This window comes from Perissodus microlepis, chromosome 2 (assembly GCF_051167445.1).
Source record: "Perissodus microlepis isolate ML-2025 ecotype Zambia chromosome 2, ASM5116744v1, whole genome shotgun sequence".
Classification (NCBI taxonomy): Eukaryota; Metazoa; Chordata; class Actinopteri; order Cichliformes; family Cichlidae; genus Perissodus; species Perissodus microlepis.
Window position 1 is genome coordinate 14,144,018 of NC_140462.1, and position 21,243 is coordinate 14,165,260.

At 39.3% G+C, this 21,243-nt stretch overlaps 1 protein-coding gene across 6 annotated transcripts in view; it reads left to right on the forward strand.

The window, feature by feature from the left end:
• mid2 (midline 2) overlaps nt 1-21,243 on the forward strand; it is a 152,122-nt gene that overhangs the window by 109,341 nt on the left and 21,538 nt on the right. For all 6 annotated transcript variants that reach the window (XM_084948371.1, XM_084948341.1, XM_084948351.1 and 3 more), the window contains 4 exons: nt 3,929-4,036; nt 10,778-10,926; nt 12,005-12,132; nt 13,168-13,311. In XM_084948371.1, the coding sequence (XP_084804497.1) occupies nt 3,929-4,036; nt 10,778-10,926; nt 12,005-12,132; nt 13,168-13,311 (529 nt within the window). The remainder of the gene's footprint in view (nt 1-3,928; nt 4,037-10,777; nt 10,927-12,004; nt 12,133-13,167; nt 13,312-21,243) is intronic.

Consider the following 21,243-nt stretch of genomic DNA (forward strand, 5'->3'; position numbering starts at 1 on the left):
CTTCCGTCTTACTCTCCATTTCTCAGCACAATTCTTTGCTGGATGTCTTGATTTATCTGAGGAAGATTACCAGCAGTAGATCAGCTATGCAGATATGGTGTTTATTTGCTGTGGTTCAGTACAGGCTATAGGATGTCAACTTGATGAGAACTGTGGTAGCTTATTAGAGAGAAATATGTGCTGCCAGTTGTACCCAACTGTAACATTACTCAGCTGATATCTGCATTTGCTTTTGCTAAAATAATGTCATTGTAATAGCATATACAAACATGCTTGTCAGATATACTTTTAATGATTAGTAGAAAGCACTGAAAAGATACAGTTAAGTCGTAGCTGCATTAATGAGGAGGATATTCTATATTGACATTATTATTATTATATTACTATTGACTAAAGTAATAATCCTTATAAATCATAATTCCATTTAGTTTACCTAATATACTGTATTCAAATACTTTTATTTATCCGATGTTGGAGAGTTTAATAATTTCCCAAAGACAGACTAGTTTTCACAAATATTTTAAGAGCAGGAGCAGGTGAAACACTTGCTATATGTGGTTATTCTTCCAATAACAGACCTTAACTTGAAGTTGGCACAGTGCTTTTTAGTATACCTGCAGAGGTGTCTAATAATGCCTAATTTGAGTGAGGTTAAAAGAGAGAGAGAGAGACGGAGAGAAGGGGGAACGAAGAGGGAGCATTTTTCCATAACTACGCTGCTAAGTAGCCCAGTCGTAATTCACAGTGACCCAGGATAGCTGCATTCATCCTGCTTAATTACGAAGCTGCAGTCATAAAATGGCTTTTTGCAGAACTGTGTTGTTTGTGTTTGTGTGCCCCTGTAATTTTCTCTCCATGTGAGGGCCTACTTTGGCTCAAAGCCATCCTTACGAGGATCCAGTACTGTGCAAAAGTCTTAAACCACCTTGCATTTCTTCATAGTTTTCTTCCAAGAACCCAGATTTTTTGTAAAAAAAAAAAAAAAAAAAAAGTGGTTTTGAGCAATAGTTGTCCAGGAAAAATCTTCTCTGTGTGCACCCAACTCAAGGGATAAACCAATTCTGCGTCTACACATAACAGATTTGACATTTTTAGTACAAAATTTGCTAGAAATGACAAATAGGGCATAGTTTGAGGGATATAATGAATATTTTTGCAATGAAAAGGGAATTCGAAAAGAGACGTTAGCCAAAAACTTGGCACATCTCAGCATTGTGTGCAATGTGCCCTTAAAATATTTGAGGAAACTTTTGAGCAGCTACTTCTACCAATAAATTCATCATCTTAATCTTTATCAATAGTAATAATGTTTTTATAGTCTTAATAATAATTTCAGAAATAACTAATTGGGATGAGTGATAGTAGATAAACAGTTACGTCTAACTGGCTGTCTCCCTACTCATGTTAAGGTTAACATGTGTACCAGCCAGGTTAACGTTGAGGGAAACTCTTTAATACTTAATTGTTATTGAATCAGAACCTTTACTGACCTCTCAAAGTTCTTCATATAGACTGAGCCAAGACACATATTGCACATTAGAAAAGTCACATGGCACACCACCAAATGTAGTTTCTTCTGTTTTACTGGCAGTTGGCAACCCTTTTAATTAGAGCAGGTAGTTGCACTGCCCTCTAGTGGAAGAGAATGTAATTGTTCTGCCCGTTACTCACGCCCATCGCTAATCAGATTGAACCAGATAATCTTCCACTGCACACCTGTCTATACTATCTACAGAACTAAAAAAAAATTACCTAGTAATGTTGCTTTCTCACAATTTGGTGTGAAAAGGTACTGTATGCATTGGTACTGCTGACATCTCTAAATATATATATGGATTATTTTCTGTTATTGAACAGTTTAGAAACACACAGTCCAATGAATTCCTTTGATCATATCAGTCGATCGGTGGATAAGTAAGAGATCATAATGTGCATCTATGTCATTCTGTATATTTTTAATAACATTAAGAAAATGCTTCTTAATCAAGGTGATTAAAGTCAAATCTACTCTATCCCACATGAGCATTTATCTTTGTAGATTCTGCTCTGCTGTATTTTGTTATCACTGCTGTGATCTTTAATTTAAATGCCATCATTGCACCTCAGTAAGATTGTGTGTGCCACAGTAAAAGAGGTCTCCTCGCAGTGCATCTCCTTGTGTAGTACTGTGTTATGGTTGCCAGCCAAGAACAAAAGTGCTCTTGCCACAGTCCCTTCCCTGCAGGAAACACTCACCTGTAGCTTTTTGTGACAACAAATGCTGCAGCAGCTAGCGAAGCAGTTCAAGGAACACTGTTCTCTGTGAATGTTTGTGGCCTCTGAAAACGTCTTATTTGAAGTGAAATTTCTAGCCTCTTGTGTGAATTTTCTCAATAACTCTGAAGTTGCCAGTTTGGGTGAAAAATTCCCACTGTCACCCTGCTGGGTTAGTTTTATTTCTTTTTATAATGGAGTATATTTGTAATTTCTGTAATGGTTTGAAGTGACTCCTACAGACAAAATCACTCATCGAGATATAGAGGTTGCACTTAGAGTAAACCTCTGCACAGGTGTAAATACAGCCAATTACATCTCTGTTACAACATAACAGATAACAGATATGAGCTTTGTGCATCTTTATGTTACTGTACCATGAAACATAATAAATTATTAAAAAACATATGACTATTAGAGCAGATGAAGCAGGTAAGGTACGCCCAGACCTAAAACCAGTTAAGGCTGGAAGTATAGATGTCATTTCTGTCTTTTTTTTGTACCTTTGTTTGCTCATGAATCAGAAACCACAACCCACTCACTGGACAAATTCCCGTTTAGATTTTCTCTTCTCTTCTTTGGTTCAACAGTGAAGTTGGAGTATCTTTTTTTATGATCTAAAGCCCTGCTTAAGTGGTTCTAAAGCTTTTGCAGTAATTGTATGCATATTTCATAATGAGCTAACTGCTTAATAGTGGTTCATTGTTGAAATTCAGCAAACACCCTTAGTGTCTCCAAAGAAAAAAAACCCTCACCCACCCACACACACAAATTTGAAGATGGATGTTCATTTAGTGCTGGCGTGAAATGGTGAACTGATGAAGAGTTGCCTTGGTGACTTTGGTCCTGAAATAATCACAGAATCTATTAAATTGGCTTGGTGCGAGCATTTTCTATGAGTGAATTAATTATTGTCTCCACAGACCTTTTCTGGGTGCCTTTGAGTTTTCAAATAATTCACCTTGGCTTTTTCTGAGTTAAATAAACATGTTTTTTTTTAAATAGTGTAACTCTAATCATTTAATGCACCGTTTTTGTAATAAATTCATGCTGCATACAAGTATAAAACAGTGTTTCAAATCCAACTGCACAGTAACCCTTTTTATTAGGAGAGATGGGCTCCAGCAAGGACAAGAACATTTTTGGCAAATGAATAATAAATTCCATCTACAGTGTACATTAAAATGTCGGTTTCTCACTACCTGCAATGCCCCCTAATTGGCTGACCAATTAGTTTGCCATATTTATGTGTATTTATGAGTTTATTGTTTAACCTTGGATTCGTGTAGCTAATATATTGATTTATGATCTTCCCAGTGACAGCTGATGAGTTGGAAATCACTTTTCCTTGTTTTGTTCTTCACAAGTTATTTTTAATCCAGGTGCACGTTGCTTAAGGCACTTTTCCTGGTGTGCAGAATTCTTAATGAAATGGAAAACTATAGGACGTGCTCTGTATGCGATGATGCAAATGATCCTTCCTGCCACTCTGAAAGTCTTACAAAGTTCCCAAAGAGAGCATGTGAACGAGGAAAAATGTGCAGACACATTTTTGATACCAGACACCAAAAGCAAAATATAAGATACATTGAACCTGAGCAAGTCAGTGAATAACAGTTTGGTTTTAAAGTGAGGCTGTGAGGGTTTCTTAAGTTGTTTGTTCGCTTCTCTTCAGGTGAACACAGCCATGCATGAAGCTAAGCTGGTAGAGGAGTGTGATGAGCTGGTGGAGATCATTCGCCAGAGAAAACAGGTCATCGCCGTGAAGATCAAAGAATCCAAGGTAAAGTATTATATTCAACAAAAAAATTTTAAGCGTCTTTTAAGTGCAGTCTGAAATATTCAAATTCAGGTACAATCACAAAGGTGGCACTGACTGATTTTTTTTAACCTTTAAGACACAAAAAAACAAAGCTAACAGACAACAATATTGGCATTTTATTAACTTACAGGGAACCTACTATGGTTCCCTGTAAGTTAATAAAAAATAAATAAAAAGTCACTCATCCAAATGACTTCTTCACTTATCTGAAGAAGTCATGAAGGAAGGAAGTCACTTGGATGAGTGACGAAACATTTCTCCCACTGAAAATGCTAAATCCAGATGAGCATGCTACGGGCCATTCAGTCCTTATACGACCGTTGCAAGAGCTTGGTCCGTACAGCCGGCAATAAGTCGGACTCGATCCTGGTGGGTGATGGGCTACGCCAGGGCTGCCCTTTGTCACCGATTCTGTTCATAATTTTTATGGACAGAATTTCTAGGCGTAGCCAAATGAACATAATCAACTATTGGAATTTTTTTTCCTGAATGCAAGTAGTTGCAGTTACCAGCGGATGAGCGTGCAATACCTTCAATCTCTTGGCGACCACGTTTCATCACAAAGCAATTGCCCAGAAAACCTCGAGAAAGGCAACCTTTCTCCAAAAACTCACGGCCCAACTTAGACAGACTGCAGTTACTCTCAGATTGGTTTGCAAATAATTGCTGTCTAATTTAGAAATTCAGAGAGGTTGCCATGATATTGTAATCAGTCTGAGTCAGTCTGTGCCAATGAGCGTAACTCATCCTGGGATGTGTCTCTTTACGATAGGGAACTTGACTCAACTGGTTGCCAAGTGACTGTAATCTGGTTATATATAATAACAAGATTCCTGAGCATCTATCCCATTTTGCAGTTAAACTGCTGTCCTGAAAGAACTACAATATTCACTTATTTAGAGGAAATTTTCAATATAAGTTTTTCATCTATGAGGTTCTGACTGGACTACGAGTGTAAGTAGTTAATATGAATTTCAGTATATGTAGACAGCAACAGATTTATGGCTTTCCAAAATGTATTTAATAAGCTAACCCTGACTCTTCACTTCAGAGTTAACGAGACTGCAAGTTCACTGCACACAGTCACAGGGAATCATAAGAGTTTAAAGGGCTTGTGACATTAAAGGGAGACACTCGAGGAACTGAGGGGCTGCACCAAGGCCTAGTATAAGATAACTTAAGATAAATGTGGATTATTTTGAACTGTGAATCATGCATAGCCACAGTTGCAGAGTCCAAGAATTGAAAAGAAATGTAAATGACCACAATAGGTCCCAATAGATTTAATCAGTCAGAGCAAGATTATCATCCAGATGTTGTATTTTTAGTTACTGTTGAGTGTAAAGCTGAATATTGTCCTGAGATAAGATCTATAGTTAATTAACTGAATGTCTGCTGAGGCAGGCAGAATGTATATTTATCTAAATAAAAAACTAAACAAAATCTTTTGTTGTAAATGATGTTGCTGGGAGTTGTTAAGGAACCCCAGGCAGTGTATCTCTAAATATACCCTACAACCAAAACGAGTTATAGATGGACGATCTTCTGTGTGTGTCATTAACTGAATCAGTCCAAGATTAGACGCACTTTTATTCAGCGTGCATAAACAAAAACAGTGATTACTGGCACTTAGAAGAGAGAGATGATGACTTCGGTGAATTCATATTACATCGTTTCATTCAGTTTTCAGCAGTTCATATTTCAAACACTTGTGTCGCCTTGCCATCTAAAGTAAGGCAATAAGCCCGACCCATCATCGCTTTGCAGAAGCGAATGAATATGAAAGCAACGATGCCGTGGACAGAATATATTTGTAAGGCTACTTGTGTGGTTGTCTGCTTGTTTACCCAAATATACACCACATGCAGGCTTTACGAGAAATGAAAAACACGGAGGATAAAAAAAGAGAGCGATAACAGCCTCTCCTCATATTTAGGCAGTCAACATGAATGTGTGAGGAAAGAATTTAAAATGGCAGGAAAGACTGTTCTGAACCTCCTGCTGCTGTTTTAGAAAGTCCACAACTAACTGCACAGGCAGATACACATTTGGCTCTGTGTGTGTGCGTGTGTGCATGTGTGTGTACTCATGCCCATGTGTATATGGGTGGTTGTCCCGTCTCTGACCATGAATAACCCTTCCAGAGGTGAAATTTTAAGTGCTTGTGAAGGATCCAAGGTGGCAGAGGAACTTCATAGAGAAATTTCCCAACAGTTAACACAAAGACTAAAATAGGTTTGTGTGTGTGTGAGACAGAGGAGTGTGTCGACAATGAATGCAGACAAAGAGTAAGGTTTGTTCTCCTGAGAGTCTGTGCCTGTAAAAGGCTCTCCAGCTGAAGGTACAGCGGTCAAATGTAGGAAGCCCGTATGCATCACTTTGAAAGGTCAAGGAAGATGAATCAAATGCGCCTTGACTAATTCGAATGTGTAGAAGAGAGCAAAGGATAAGATGAATATTGATATTTTACACAGCAACATTGCTACAAAAACACAGCTCATATTATACATTTTATGAGCAAAGTACTGAGATGGCTTCCTGTTGAGGACAGTCTCATAAAGGAAAGTGTTCAGAGGTGACTCTGCAACAGAATAACCGGATTATACAGGCTTGATCATGGTGAGCAAGGTGCTCCCATTCTCTCTCTTACTTCTTCATAATGAGGTCTGTATCTTGCAGAGGAGACTCAGCAGTCATACTTAACCCTTTAAGACCTACCATAGAACCAAGTCCGCCAGAGCTTATAGTATATTTTTACATGCTGTGGAGCCATTTTTTGGAGCATTTCAAGTTGCTATACATCAATACAACCATTATAGCCCAAATTTTAATAATATGTCTGCATTAAGTGCATAGTAATTACATAAATTGCAAAAAAGTGCAATAAACTACAAAAAAATTTAAAATCGTTTTTGTTTTTTTAACATATATTTCTAGTTAGAGAAATTTAAGAGGCTTATCCCTCAAAACTGTAAATACAAAAAAGTTGCACAAACTAGTTTCCCACCAAAGGAAATTTATTTTAAGTGTCTTCATAGTTTTATTTTTGAGATACACCAATTTTCATATACTGCAGGAAAAACGAAAAAATATATTATAGTGCAAATTTGCAAAATAACAGCATATTCATCAAAATAAAATATTTCCAGCAGTGCAATATAAGTCCTCAGCATCCCAGAAACGACACAGAAAGTCATGAAGTCAAACATAACTTTTAAAACCACAAGTATAGGCTCATAAGGCCACGATGGTAAAAAACTACATTTCTGCAAAATGACGTCACTTCCGGTTTTGGGCAGGTCATGCCGGACATGCGATAGTTCACGCTGATGGACGTAGGAAGTGTTACAAACAGCTGATGGATCGGCAAAGCGTGTTTCTGGAATATTATGTTTTTGTTGCTGCAAGTGCTTTTTATGCAGTTTTTGCAAAGCTATATGTGGAAGGAAACTGTGACCTAGGACAAGCTGATGGCATAAGATGTAAGTACAACTCCTCCGGTTTCATATGCAAAAAAAATTATTGCGCTAGCTTAGTGGTTGCAGTGCTACCGGGATTTAAAAATAGTTACGCAAAATGGAGCGTGTCCGCTCCGACCGGCTTTAAAGGGTTAATCTCTCCCAGCTCACACGCACATAACAAAAAACAACAAAAAAAAACAGACTATTCCCAGGCCGGGTTTCTGTTTGTGTGTTTTTGTCATATGACTTCCTGTCTTCCAAGCATCTATTCTGCCGCTTTTCCGTTATCTTTTCTTGAAAACTGTTCAAACTCCAAGGATTAACAATGCAAAACTCTTTTAGTGTTACATACTAGCTTTTTTTTAACACAATTTTTTTAACAATCTCATAGGTCATTTGAACTTCGTTTTAAAAGCTTATGCCTGGTAGGGACTCATCATAAAAACAACAGCATTACTGTTGTTGGCACCACTTAAACAACCTGTCTCTGTGTTTATGTGACAAGTGCCTCTTGTGAATGTGCAAATATAACATTTGTCTCTCAGAGCCAGGTCAGGATGGATGGTCGGCCATACAAAGCCTTTGGCTTTGGCCTGTTTTCAGTGCTGTGGTTTTGTTTATTCTATTTCTTTAAAAGCAAATCAAGGCTGTAAAACTTTAAGGGTCCACATCCAAAATCTAGTGACTGATGGCTGGTCATTACTTGTAAAATAGCACTTCATGCTACCATGACTTACAGATGACATATATTCCCACAGCATCAGCTGGATTTAACTGTTGTTGAGATTCTGTCTTTTTGTATGCAGTCATATCCTGGTTTCATCTACTTTCAATGATAAACAGTATGAAAGACTGATGCATTTGTTTTAATGGCGACCAGGGGGTTATACCTGTAGCTGCAAAAATACCTACAGAAGACTATTTAGTAATTTAACCATTATGTCACTGCTAAATGTTAGCTACAAAAATATGTTTTTCAATCAACTGGCGTGAGAGAAAACGTATTATGTTTATAAGCCATTAATAACACATTGCTTTGTTTTCATATCTATGATTGCACTTTAAGAAAATTCAGCCTCTGAAAAAGTTTTGGTTTTGTTTTATGACTCAGTAAAATGATAAAAAACAACTTTAAATATTGTAGCATCACCTCATAAGTATTAAAATTATATTAGAAGGTTCAATTTCAGCTTTAAATCACGAACTGTAGGCTTCGCACAAAGTAAGAGACACACACACGAACACACACTCAGACCGTGCCATATTGTCCATTATTTTGCAGGAGAGAAGTAATCATCTCTAAAATTGTTGTTTGCGGCCTATGTTGCCAAATAACAATTCATCCTTTAAACCTCCTCTCGCTTCTCCTCTCTTTGCAGTCAACAACCTGCTCAAATGTCATTTTTAGTGACAAGAGATTATGGCGGACTTAGTGCAAGTGCAGCTGAGATGTCAGTTGAAAACTCCATTAAGACTCCAGCTTAACGAGACTTCTAAAGTAGCAGCAGCATCAGCTTTTCCAGCAGCGGGAAGGAAAGTGGACATTAGATTCCATGAAAACTTTTCATGGTGACCTTTTAACCATGTGAACTTTTTAGTTTTGTTTAGTGTTAGAGATTCAAATTAGCCTTAGCCTGAAATTATGATGCGTTCAGTGCATTAAGAGACTTAACTTCATTCTTTGCCTTTAGATTCACAGATGATTTATTTAATCATTTAACAGCACTCCACGCTAAAGCCGGTATTGAATTCTACAGTTGCCTCTTGCTGGCAGTCTCAGCGCTCACAAAGACCCTTTGTTTTGTTTTGTTTTGTTTTTTTACATCAAACTAAGTTCATTTCCAGGATCAGGATATGAGCAGCAATAAACAGATTACTTTAATTTCAAATTTGCTCATCGTGGCTTTCCTTTTGCTCGGTGGGAAATGACATTAAAGCACACACGCTAACAAATTACAGTGAAAAGGACTTTACAAACCGTGCTTGTGTCTGAATCCTGACCTGACAACGTGACCTGACTTGATTCGCACAGCATGATGCTTTGTGATGAAAATGAAGCAAATTATTATGCGGTCCAAAATCAGCAGTTTCCTGTTTGTCTGCGCTGCTACATTTGAATCATGCGCACCACGTGAATGCACAGTAGATGCGCTTACAAGGTGCTCAAAAGACGAGCTCGATGTCTCTTTTGTTTGGTAAGGTAGGAGGGAAAGAACTGTGACTTTTACAGCCAGTAGTGTCTCATCCATTTCCTGTCAGGCCTCGTTTCACAGTTTTTAAACATGGGTATGTATGCACAGACTGGTGCCCCTCATCCAGTGACCTAGAACTATCTGCCCTTTGATTGTGCAACATGATATTAAGGTTAATGTGAGCATAGATCCAATGGGCTCACTTAAACTCAGGGCCTCTGCTTCTTTTTCTCCTTTTTCCTGTTGGTGCATGTCTCAGATAACTGTGTCTATGACTGCGTTTCTGTGTGGACTCCATAGTTTTATTGTTTTTTGTGAGTAGATAAACATCCTTAATCATAAACTCTAATGTCATCTGCTAATTGCTTCTGCACGTTCAGATTCTTCTGTCGATATAACATTTGATCACGCTCGGTTGTATGTGTTTGAATATCTGCGTCTGTTTTTCTTTGGTTATAAAACTTCAGTTAACTCTGCAATATGGAAAGTTCACCTAGCAAAAATCATCTGAGAGAGTGCTGTCTTTGTGTCAATAATGTGTGCCGATGTGGGAAGCAAAGCACAAATGGCTTTTTTTAGTTACTGTCAAAATGAATTAAAAACATCCATCAAACTGAAATTATTGGAGTGCAGAGGAGGGCTCTTTTTTTTTGGATGTAGAGAGAGTTTTGAGATCCTTTTTTCCTGAATTTTTGCAGTGGAAGGCACACAAGTTGCCCTGAGCAAATAGAAAGTTATTTTCAGTCCCAGAAGATGAACATAAAAGATCAATAACACCAGTGAACTACTTTTGTCTAAGTTTTGGAGATGGGGATTAGAGACAGAGTACGTGTCAAGATTCCCGCATAGTAAAAGAATGTCACGGTGGCATTTGTGAATCTTTTACTAGACCAGGTGCTGGCAATGTCGTCTGCGTTCTCTTAGCTAAATGAAAAATTTAAAAGTCGAGTTATCGAGAAGGGCGACGTATTCCTTCAAGGCTCACAGTGTGCAAATGAATACGAACCGCGTGTGTCGTAACGTGGCAACGTGTGCTTTGTTTGTTCCAGGTGATGAAACTGCGCAAGTTGGCTCAGCAGATTGCAAATTGTCGCCAGTGTTTGGAGCGCTCCAGTGCCCTGATCACACAGGCTGAGCAGAGCTTGAAGGAGAACGACCACGCCCGCTTCCTTCAGACTGCCAGAAATGTCGCCGAAAGGTAGGTGGAGCGGCGCACCGACTTATACCACCTGCCTGTTGCAACAATATGCTAATTTCACTTCATTATAGCTATTAATAGTCCAGACAAGTGGGAGGCTTTTGACAAGTCATCCTGACTGGGGTTTTTGTCTTGCTTTTTCCATGTGGAGTTGTGTCATCTTGTAGCAGGCTGCATGATAGTTGTCAGAGTATTTGGCAATAAGTCTTTGACTCTTTAAATCAAAACCTCTGCCCTACAATGAGTTTTCGATTTTTACCTCTGTGAAATCCACTTGAAGGGGCTGCTGGTGAAATCAGCATTTTATCAAAAGTCTTTGGCTCTTGCGATCAATGTCAGGCCTCTGTTGAAAATCATCTATCATTTAAGGGCCAGCTCTGCAGTTTTCCTTTCAACCCCCGCACTTCTGTAATATCCTCATTCCTTCGTCGTCCTCCTCCTGTAGATATTTTGCTCTGTCTCTTTCACAAAGACCTTTGCAAAAGCCACGGCTAGCAGACTATCTTTTATTTGGCCTCGGCTCCACTTTTCTTTCAACCACCTGGCCGTGCACTTTATTGACTGACTGGTTTCTCTTTACTGAGGAACTGAAGTCTTAAGGACTAGTGCTGATCTGTCCTCCACTCTGCACTGCTGTGTAACCCTGCCAGCACTGTGGTTCTGGCTGGCTCCTGCCACAGACAGCTCACTGATGCTCAAAGCAGAAGTAGGCACAAGTTTCCACAAAGCTGTAGAGACTGTAGAGTAAGTCTGTCAGTGCATGTCTGCTTTGAGTGTGTTTTGACAACACCAAGGCAGAGATTCTGAGTTGGATTGGATGTAGACATTTATTCTGAGACCATGAATTTCATGTTTGTATTCTTTTAAATTTTTTCCCCTCTCTTGCCCTTTTCCGTGTATCTAACACCTCTCTCCTCTTGCCATCTCACCTCACTTCTCTGCTCTTATTTTTCCATCTCTTCATCACCTCCCATCTTTTCCTGCTCCATCCCTCTTTTCCTCGTCACCTCATCGGACCTCTCATCCCTCCTTCTCTACCATTTACTTTGCTCGCCCCCGTGACCTGACAACTCAAAAGGGTTGCAATGGCCACAGCTTCCTCGCAGGTGCTCATCCCAGATGTCAACTTGAACGAGGCGTTTGACAACTTTGCTCTTGACTTCTCCCGAGAGAAGAAGATTCTGGAAGGACTAGATTACCTAACAGGTAAATTCACATCCTGTCAAATCTGCAGTAGATATGTTAACAGTAGTCCTGCTGCTGTCTTGGTTTTTTTGTTTTGTTTTGTTTTTTTGATTCACTGTTTCAAAGAACAAAACTGTTCTCTATAAGTTAAGAAAACTATCCAGCCTTGTCACATAAGCCCTTTTCAGACATGGAAAACACAACTTTGCTGCCTTATTCAATTCAATTTTATTTATATAGTTCCAAATCAAAACAGCAGTCACCTCAAGGTACTTTACTTTGTAAGGTAAAGACCCTACAAAGAAATACAATACAAAGAAAACAGCGAAAACCCAGACAATCACATGACCCCCCCTATAAGCAAGTGCTTCGGTGACACCTCAGCTGTCTCCCTTTCAGACAGAAAAGTCATCTGGCCTTAAGGAGCAGCAGATTAACTCAACAAATGCTCATGCTGTCTATGACAGTTACAAAGTATAAGTTATCTAAGATTATGTTGGACAAAAAAGCACAAAGGAAGCTTTTCTAACTCTGCTCTATTTCCTCATACATCTTGTACTTTGCTCTTTGTGAACCCTGATCTCATATGTCATCTGTTTTTGGATGTCGACACACTCTCTTTAATTAAAGTCTTCATTGGCCAAAACAAAACACAGGCTCACACCTGTTCAGAAGTTGTGTTCGTTTGTTTGCTATATGGCTCCATGCCATTCAGACTTCTCCACGTTGAATGTGCTGCCTAAATATTAATAGGTCAGACCAAGAAAGGGTGTGATCACGATCTTTACAAAAGTGACCAGGGTTTTCATTCTGACACAAAGCCAACACATTCATATGCCCTCAGATAAATGAAAAGGAATGTCTGAAAGACGTTACGAACACACAAAACTCCCCTTTAGAAAGACAATCACCTCGTGTCCACTTCATGTCAAATTCAAGTAGTAAAAATTTTATGCAGCTGTTGAGACATATTATATTTCTGAGAATTAAGACAAAATGACTTGACTTTCTAACATTTATTTTATTTGATCGTGTTCTTGTTTCCTCCACACGTAGCTCCCAACCCTCCATCTATAAGAGACGAGCTGTGCACCGCCTCCCACGACACCATCACTGTTCACTGGACGTCTGAGGACGAGTTCAGCGTCACCTCCTATGAGCTGCAGTACACGATCTACACAGGCCAAACAAACTTCATCAGTGAGTAACACACACTCAATAGAGAGGAAGAGTAAAGAACAAGGCAGAGCAAACTCATTGGACATGATGCTGTCTCACAGTAACAAGGTCCTAGGTTCAAATCCACCATGTTCCAGGTTTCAGTGTTCTCTGTGGGCTCCCCCTGAATACTCCAGCTTCCTCCCACAGAACAAAGTGGGGTTAGTGGGGTTAGGTTGATGATCCTAAATAGGTTGTCTGTGTTAGCCCTGTGACAGATTAGTGACATGTCTGGGGTCTACCCTGCCTTCCAACCACCCTGAATTGGATAAGTGGAGATTATGGATGAATGGATGCTAACTGAAACTGAGCAAAACTTTAGGAGTCCCATGGATTTTTGCATTCTCTCACGTAGAACCATCCACAGTTACTTTCTCCCCCAACCATTTTTCGGATGAGAGGGGACAGCTGACATGCTGCAATAGTTTTAAATCAATTTTATTGGCTGACTTTTTACTAGTCCCCCACATCTGAAATGAATCTGGTGCCACTGGCTGTCACATAGCCCTTCCATTGTTTATGCGTTTCTTTTCATGCACTGTGCATGATGCACTTCACTTGACTTTGACAACTTCTCTTCGACTGCAGTTCTATGGACCACTGACTCTGCACGATATTTTCACGGACTGCTTCTGCTCAGGCTGTTCATTCTGTTGCACTTCCTTCCTTTTGCTGTTGCCTAGCCACCAGCTCTAATTTCTTCTCCATTTAGTTGCATCCTCAATCACAGCCCGTGTTTGTAGCCTGGAATTGTGTGACCCTGCTGCTGTTGTGGTATTATAAGAATCTTCTAGTTTTTATCATAAAATATATATAAAATGTACATCTATCTACACAGAAGCACTAAGCAAACCATTTTCACTGACCTCTCTTCGGGTTCAAGAAACAAAGCACTGCAATAATTTCAGCATTACTTATTTTGATATGTTCAATATTTTATACCAGCTGTGTTGGATAACCTGGATTTTTTTTGTCTTTGTTGTTTTCCATGCTTGTATTTTTAGAGAGATGGAGCTGAGTTATCAAGAGTACTCATTATAAAATAGGCCATACAGTGCATACTGTAACACAAGGGGATGCCTGAGATAGGTTTAAGAATCACATATTTGTTTAAGCAGTGTGAAAACTCAGCAGACACAAAAACTGAGGATCATAGCTTCACAGTTTTAACCTTCCCCATTAATCCTCAATACCCCAATCCCTATATGAGTACTACATTTTTATTTCAGAGCTGTAACAGTACAATGTACTTGTGATATTTTTCAAACATTTATTCTGCTAGCAGATCAAAGTCGGCAAGAATCAAACAGATTTAATCTAACTAAACACGACCATGATGAAAGTGTTTTGCTTTCAGTGCTTTTCCCGTTAGATATGAATTGCAATTACTAGAGGTGTTTTATAATAGAACAGAGATCATACTGCAGTTTATAAGAGCAAATGCTTAGTTTTCAGAGCAAATTTCAGTCCACTATCACCGTCACGTGGCTGACTCAGCAGGCTCCTAATTCCAGTATTAAAATCTGAAATATTACCTTCTTTTTCTGGCAGCTTTTTCTTGACCTCATCTAAAAACATCATGAGATCAAGTAAAGGCTCAATGACAGGTGTGTAGGAGAATTGTTGAGGATTTAAAATGTGGTGCACAGAGTATCGGGCCGCACTTGCAGTAACAATGTCACGCCAAATGTGCGCCATGTTGATCCTGCAATGATGAGAAGTTTCATTCATTACAAAGGCTGGACTTTTATGGCCGGTCCTCACCCTGAATGTTTAGAGCCAAGCCCTAAATAATTTTGCTCTTGAATAATAACGGTACCAAAAAAAAAAGCAATGCACACATTTCTGTCTATGGTACTTTAACACTATATTCATTAACAAATGGAGGGCTCTGGGTCTGATGACAGATAATATTTGGTCTTCTTCTATACATCACACAGATAAGCTGTTACACACAGATTTCAGGTCTATACACTGGAATACTTTATAACAACTCACGTCTCCAGCTGACTCTCAACCTGCAGCACCACAAACAGGCAACATCAATTTCTATCAGAAGAATTATCCCTTGTATCAAAAACATATTGATTCTCTTTTTGCCTCCTCTCAGTAATCTGAATTGCCATGCCGTTATCAGTGAGAAACACATACTTAAGACCCGTGCTCAGACTGTATTATTTAGGTTAGCAGATTACATGCTTCCTCATCAGGACTGCTGGTTTTTGAGCCGCTAAGTTGCGCTGCTCTTGGCAGAATGGTAGTTATTATCAAAATGAACTGGCTGCATCTTTGTAAGTAGCACGCTATTAGTAGATCACCCTGCAATCACACTAATTTGACCTGCTTAGCCAATAAAGTGGAATAAAATTTATTTTCCTGCTGAGGAGGGTAACTCCTTTCCAGCTCCTTGGAAAGGACCCAAATAAAATTCCCTTCATCCACCCATCACAATCCCAGCAATACAGTAATGGACGTTACCAATGCAAACTGAGTTTTAAAGAAAATTAAACACATTTTGATCAAGCTCATTATCTTGAGAGCGTGCATTCTTCATGCAAGAACATGCAAGACTTCATACGACTCTTTGACAAGCAGCAGATTTTATTACAGCAGCGACACAGTCATAGTTCACCAGTGCATTTAAAAGGATGTTTTTAAAAACTCAAAGTATATCAGTAGGTTATGGTATGCAATAGAACACGTACTTACTTTTAACATTTTGCTGATCTGCACCACTTTCTCAATTTTGATGAGTGTGTTCATGAACATTGAGATGATGCATCGTTTCCTCTCCTTCTATTAAAGATGATCCAGTGCATCCTCTGCTAAAGGAGGTAATAAAGGAAGCAATGAAGCTACTTTTCTTAGTATTTGTTTCATTTGGTCACCACACACAGCTACTTCTGGGTCACTTCTCTCATTTAGGAACCAGGACTCAGAGCACAGGTCTTCTTTTTCTTCTTCTTCTGAATCTTTTTGAATCCTTTAAAGTCAAACAGACTGTCGTCCTTTTCAGGTTTTTACACGTTACAGAAAATTTAAACATGGTCTTTCCCTTCATAACATTATTGGGCAATTTAAGTGCACATATTCAAATGTCTTTATAGCAAAAGACAGCGTGGCAGTAAAATGATGCAGCGATAAATTATGACACTATTGCCAGTAAAAATCTACATATTGGGACACAGGCAGAAACTATGCTTATTGTTTTATTTTCTACGTAGTTTCTAATCATTAGCTCTGTGACTGACTTGTTATAATGCTACTAGCAAATGACTAAAATTTGAGGCACCATTACATTAAATATAAATGTGTATTTTGAGGGGGTTTGAATGTTATTTAAAACATGTTAGTATTCAAGTGAGCAGTATTCAGTTTTTTGACATTTAAATGCAGAAATGTTATATTATACCTTAGAATGACACAAACATAATATTCCTAAATGGGATTTTATGCATTTGTCTCCATCTAGCTTTTGTTTTCTAATCAGCACTATAACCGAATGGCTATCGCGACGTAAATGAAGTGAAAGAAAGGCCACTGCCAAGGAGAAAACAAATGGATGGACTGGTGAAAATCAGAGTGGATAATGGGTACATAGGGGAGGTGAAAACCACTTACTGATGTGAGAAGGATGTGATTAATATACATAATCGTGCACATTCAAGCACATACGCACACAAATACACACAAACACCTGTGCCTCTCTAATCTTTTCATCTCCTCTTCTCTCTTCTCCTCTATGTGGCCTGACATTTCTCCATCTAACCAAGCAACTCAAGTGCTCTAGCCATTTGAAACATCAGGATACATTTCAGCTATGATAGACTGAGTGACTCAGATATTCAGCCGTGTGCTGCCACAGAGTCCTTAGAGATTCGTAGGAGAAACTGAGAAATGGAGAAATCCATTTAGCCCAGTTTGCCACTTGAGTTTTTACCATAGTATTTTTCTCTAACTTTCCAAGTGGCTAAATGCTCCCACTTGAGTGCCATCCTGTCTCTCTCCTTTTTCTCGCCTGGCCACATCTTCAGACTTGGCCTTCCCATGAGGAGGAGAAGTGGGGTTGTGGTGCCTCGTGAACCCTGCCTTTGCAGGGTTATCCAAGCAAAGCGGCAGAAAATAGAATCAGCAAGTGAAACCAAATACCATCTTGTGTGTGGCTGCTACCTGTGGCCCTCTGAAAGTTGTTGTGTCTAGTGCTGTTGACGAATGCGGGTGCCATCTGCCAACTGGCATCATGGATTATCCAGTTACACATTTACTTCCTCATAAATATTTGTTTTTCCATCTTGATTTTCAACCAGATTTGACTGTGAAAGTCTGCGTTATCATTTTGAGGCTTGTCTGTGTATTTCTGTTGAGGCTCTTAAACACACTTAGTTGTACACTATTTTATTTTATCCTTTTTCATTATATACTACAACCTTCTAATGTCATAACACCTTGGAAAATATTGAGAGAATCAAGTCAGGACATTGCCGTTGCCTGTTCTCACATATAGCACCCATCAGCAACTCTTAATGCTTCAAGTGACGCCGTGCATGCCAGAGGCAGAACACGCAACACTCGTTGGCATGCTGTGAAATCACAGAACAGTTACTTGCTTTATTCTCACAGACGCACGTAAAAACATTTAATTACCTGTTCTCATGTACAGCTTGGGCAGTGTCAGGAAAAGTTCAGGGCTACAGAACATCAGTAGAACAGCATAAAAGATCATAATAGATTTGCCATAAATGATCTTTTTACAGATATACATTTAGTATAATTCAATTCAGTTTTATTTATATAGCGCCAAATCACAACAACAGTCACCTCAAGGTGCTTTATATACAGAGAAAAATCCAACAATAGTATGAAAAACTCCCTTTTAACAGGAAGAAACGTCCGGCAGAACCAGGCTCGTGGAGGGGTGGCCATCTGCCGCGACCTGTTGGGGTGGGTCCTCATATTCCACATAATGCTGCTTTGCTTTTTAATAGTGTAAATAAATATCTGTCTTTTTAGAAAATAGGTAGTTAGTACCTTAGGATAGAGACAGCCTAGTTTTTTCTAGTCTTTACGCAAAGCCTTTTACACCTTGGCTCTATCATCTGTGTGTACAGGAGAGTGGTATTAATAACTAATTATGAGTACAAAAACAAGTAGCTGTATTTCCTAATACACTTTCTTTGCGATATGAATAATATCTACCACAATTACACTTGCCTAAAAAGAAATGCAGCATCCGCTTTGTTTGGGAGTAGTAATTTTCTTCTTTCCCTCTGCTTCCATCTCCGCATGACATCAGCCACTTTCCCCGTTCCTGTCGCCGGTTTGTACTGTGTTTCTGGGAGGCCTGCCTGGTAATCGCGCTAGCAATATCTGCCTGCTGTCTCCCTCCGCCACCTGTTATTCATGTGTGCTCGTAAACATTGCCTGTGGTGAAATATTAAAATGATTATCACAGGTGAGAAGCAGATTCACAGTGGGCGCAAGGGAAGCCCAAGGTGCAGGGGGAAAAAATTGCGCTTTGTGCATCTCAGTAGGGAACAGTTCTGAGATTGATCCACACCAGATCAATCTTAGAAGCGATATTGGTTGTTGGAGTAAATGGCGATGAGATTTCAGTCATTGTTGAAGGCCAGTCAGACAATATTAACCTGTACAAGTAAAGTAAGATGAGCACACACACACACACGTATAGGGCTGTTTTATAAGAAATGAACAGAGGACTAAGACATACCTATGCAAGGACACAGTGAGACACACGCTGTCACCATTAACTTTATATTGCATCATCAAAGACAAACCCTATTGCGTTCCCCAGATATTTCATGTTGCTCTTCCCTTCTCGTCTGCCTGCTTCCGAGAAAACGGCGACCCAAACAGATGCACAGACATACTGTACATATGCATTCACAAGCTCTTGATGTCTGGATGCACAACGCAAGCTGATCTACTTCCTCTCTGTATTCCCTCGCTTTCTCTTTCCCAAATGGCTCATTCACATACACCGCCACCATACTTTGTAGCCACGGTGCTTTCCAAAGCTAGTGTCAAGAAGCTCCTTTCATTGGCAAAAGTAGCAATAGCATATTGCTGCGCACTGACCTAATTTTATTTAGCAAAAATGGAGAGGTGCTATAGAGATCAAAAGCTTTAAAAATGAAAAGCAGTGTGAAGTCCTTCTCTCTCATCTTTCCCATGTATCTCTTTCTGAAAGCCCACGTAACACTGTAGTCTACCTAATTTCTGCAGGATGCAGCCAAAACGACAGGTGGGTGGCATAAATTTTATGACAACAAGGGACAGCTGTACAGCAGAACAACAGTCTTGATTTTCTTTTCTTTTTTTTCGAGTGAAACAGCAATAGGATTTCATTGTTAACAGTGCATGCATATTTGCAAATCTAGAATGAAATAAAACACATTTGCATGTAAAATGGATCGTGTACCTGGTGTAAAGGTGTAAATTAGGTTCTGTCATATTAAAGGAAGACGTGTCGCTTGTGCTCTCTTTGTCTTAGAAAAGCTTGTGTAAAAAATGTAGCCCCCACTCCAACTCCAGCCTTAAGAGTCCTCTCCCCTCATTCATTCTTAAAGGCACCTCACTTTTAAAGGCCTTATTTGCGTCCTGTGAAGTATTTATATTTACAAGCAGACTCTCAGCCATTACTTATGCATGCTGTTTCCATCTTACTCAATAATTCATAATGCATCCTCACCAGATGGGACAAGGTAAGCATGGCCCAGAGAACTCTCTCCCTTTCCGTGTTTTTTATTTCCTTGTAATTCTGCTTTGAGAGGAAGGATGAGACAATGAAAAGGGTGGTTATTCTACTTTCAACTTCACAAATGTTAGGCTCAGCTGTGGGTCTACTAAACAAGATGCTTTGTTGGTTTTGGCAATGGCTTTTGGGTTTTTTTGTTGTTGTTTTTTGAATGTGTTCGTAATTTCACAGTTCTTTGTATAAACTGCCTCTAAAATGTTTGCCCATAAAATAGAATTTCTGTATAGTCTCCAGTTGGCACATCTTGGTTTTATCATTCATGCTGTCAGTTCATTCATTTCATTTTTCATTTTAGCTATCGGCGTTATTAAGACACTCGTGTTGTTCACGAAACCATGAAAGAGTGATCAGTTTTTGGTTTTCTGTTTTTTCCACGTCCTGTATGATGGCCTTTGGAAAAGGTACGCAATATAACATGTCACACAATGTTCATGCATGAAGCGTAAGCACAGCCGCTCCAAACTTGGCATGTTTTGCAATATCCATTTTGCATAAATCAGCAATCCTCCCCTAAAATCCTCCACAGCAGCTGCATAAATCTCACCTTGTGTTCAAAGTTGCCTATTTCATCTTTGAAATCAGGAAACATACCTTGATCACCATGAGAGTGGTGGGTCAGGTAATTGTGCGATAACAGTGATTTTAATGTGTAAAATCAATCCAGTTATTTCACGCAAGAGTAAAGCCAAAGGAGCACCCCATTGTGGGCGATCAACTCTTTAGCTCACAGCCGAGATTTCCTTTTTTTATCCTTCACAGTCGGCTACATCTCAGAGACTGAGAAGACTGTGTTTAGAAGCAGGTGACTGCACAGCTTAACTGGCATTACCAACTCTATACTGCAAGCTGCTTTAAATCAAAGTGCCCACCAAATGGGGTCATGTTGTTACTGCCTGTGTTTCCATACATTTGAACATTAAAGGCAATGACAGTCTTTTGCCTTGAGGCGCTTACTTCAGAGATTTATATTGTGAGTACCTTGTTCATAATGGCTTATAGTTTTAGCTTAGTGAACGCACAATATTGCCTCCGGGGAGATTGTCATGCTAAACCTGATGTAAAAGTACTGTAATGGGATGGATTAGTATGTAGACATAAATGTTGCATAACATGGAGAGCCATGTGGTCTCTGAGCTCCT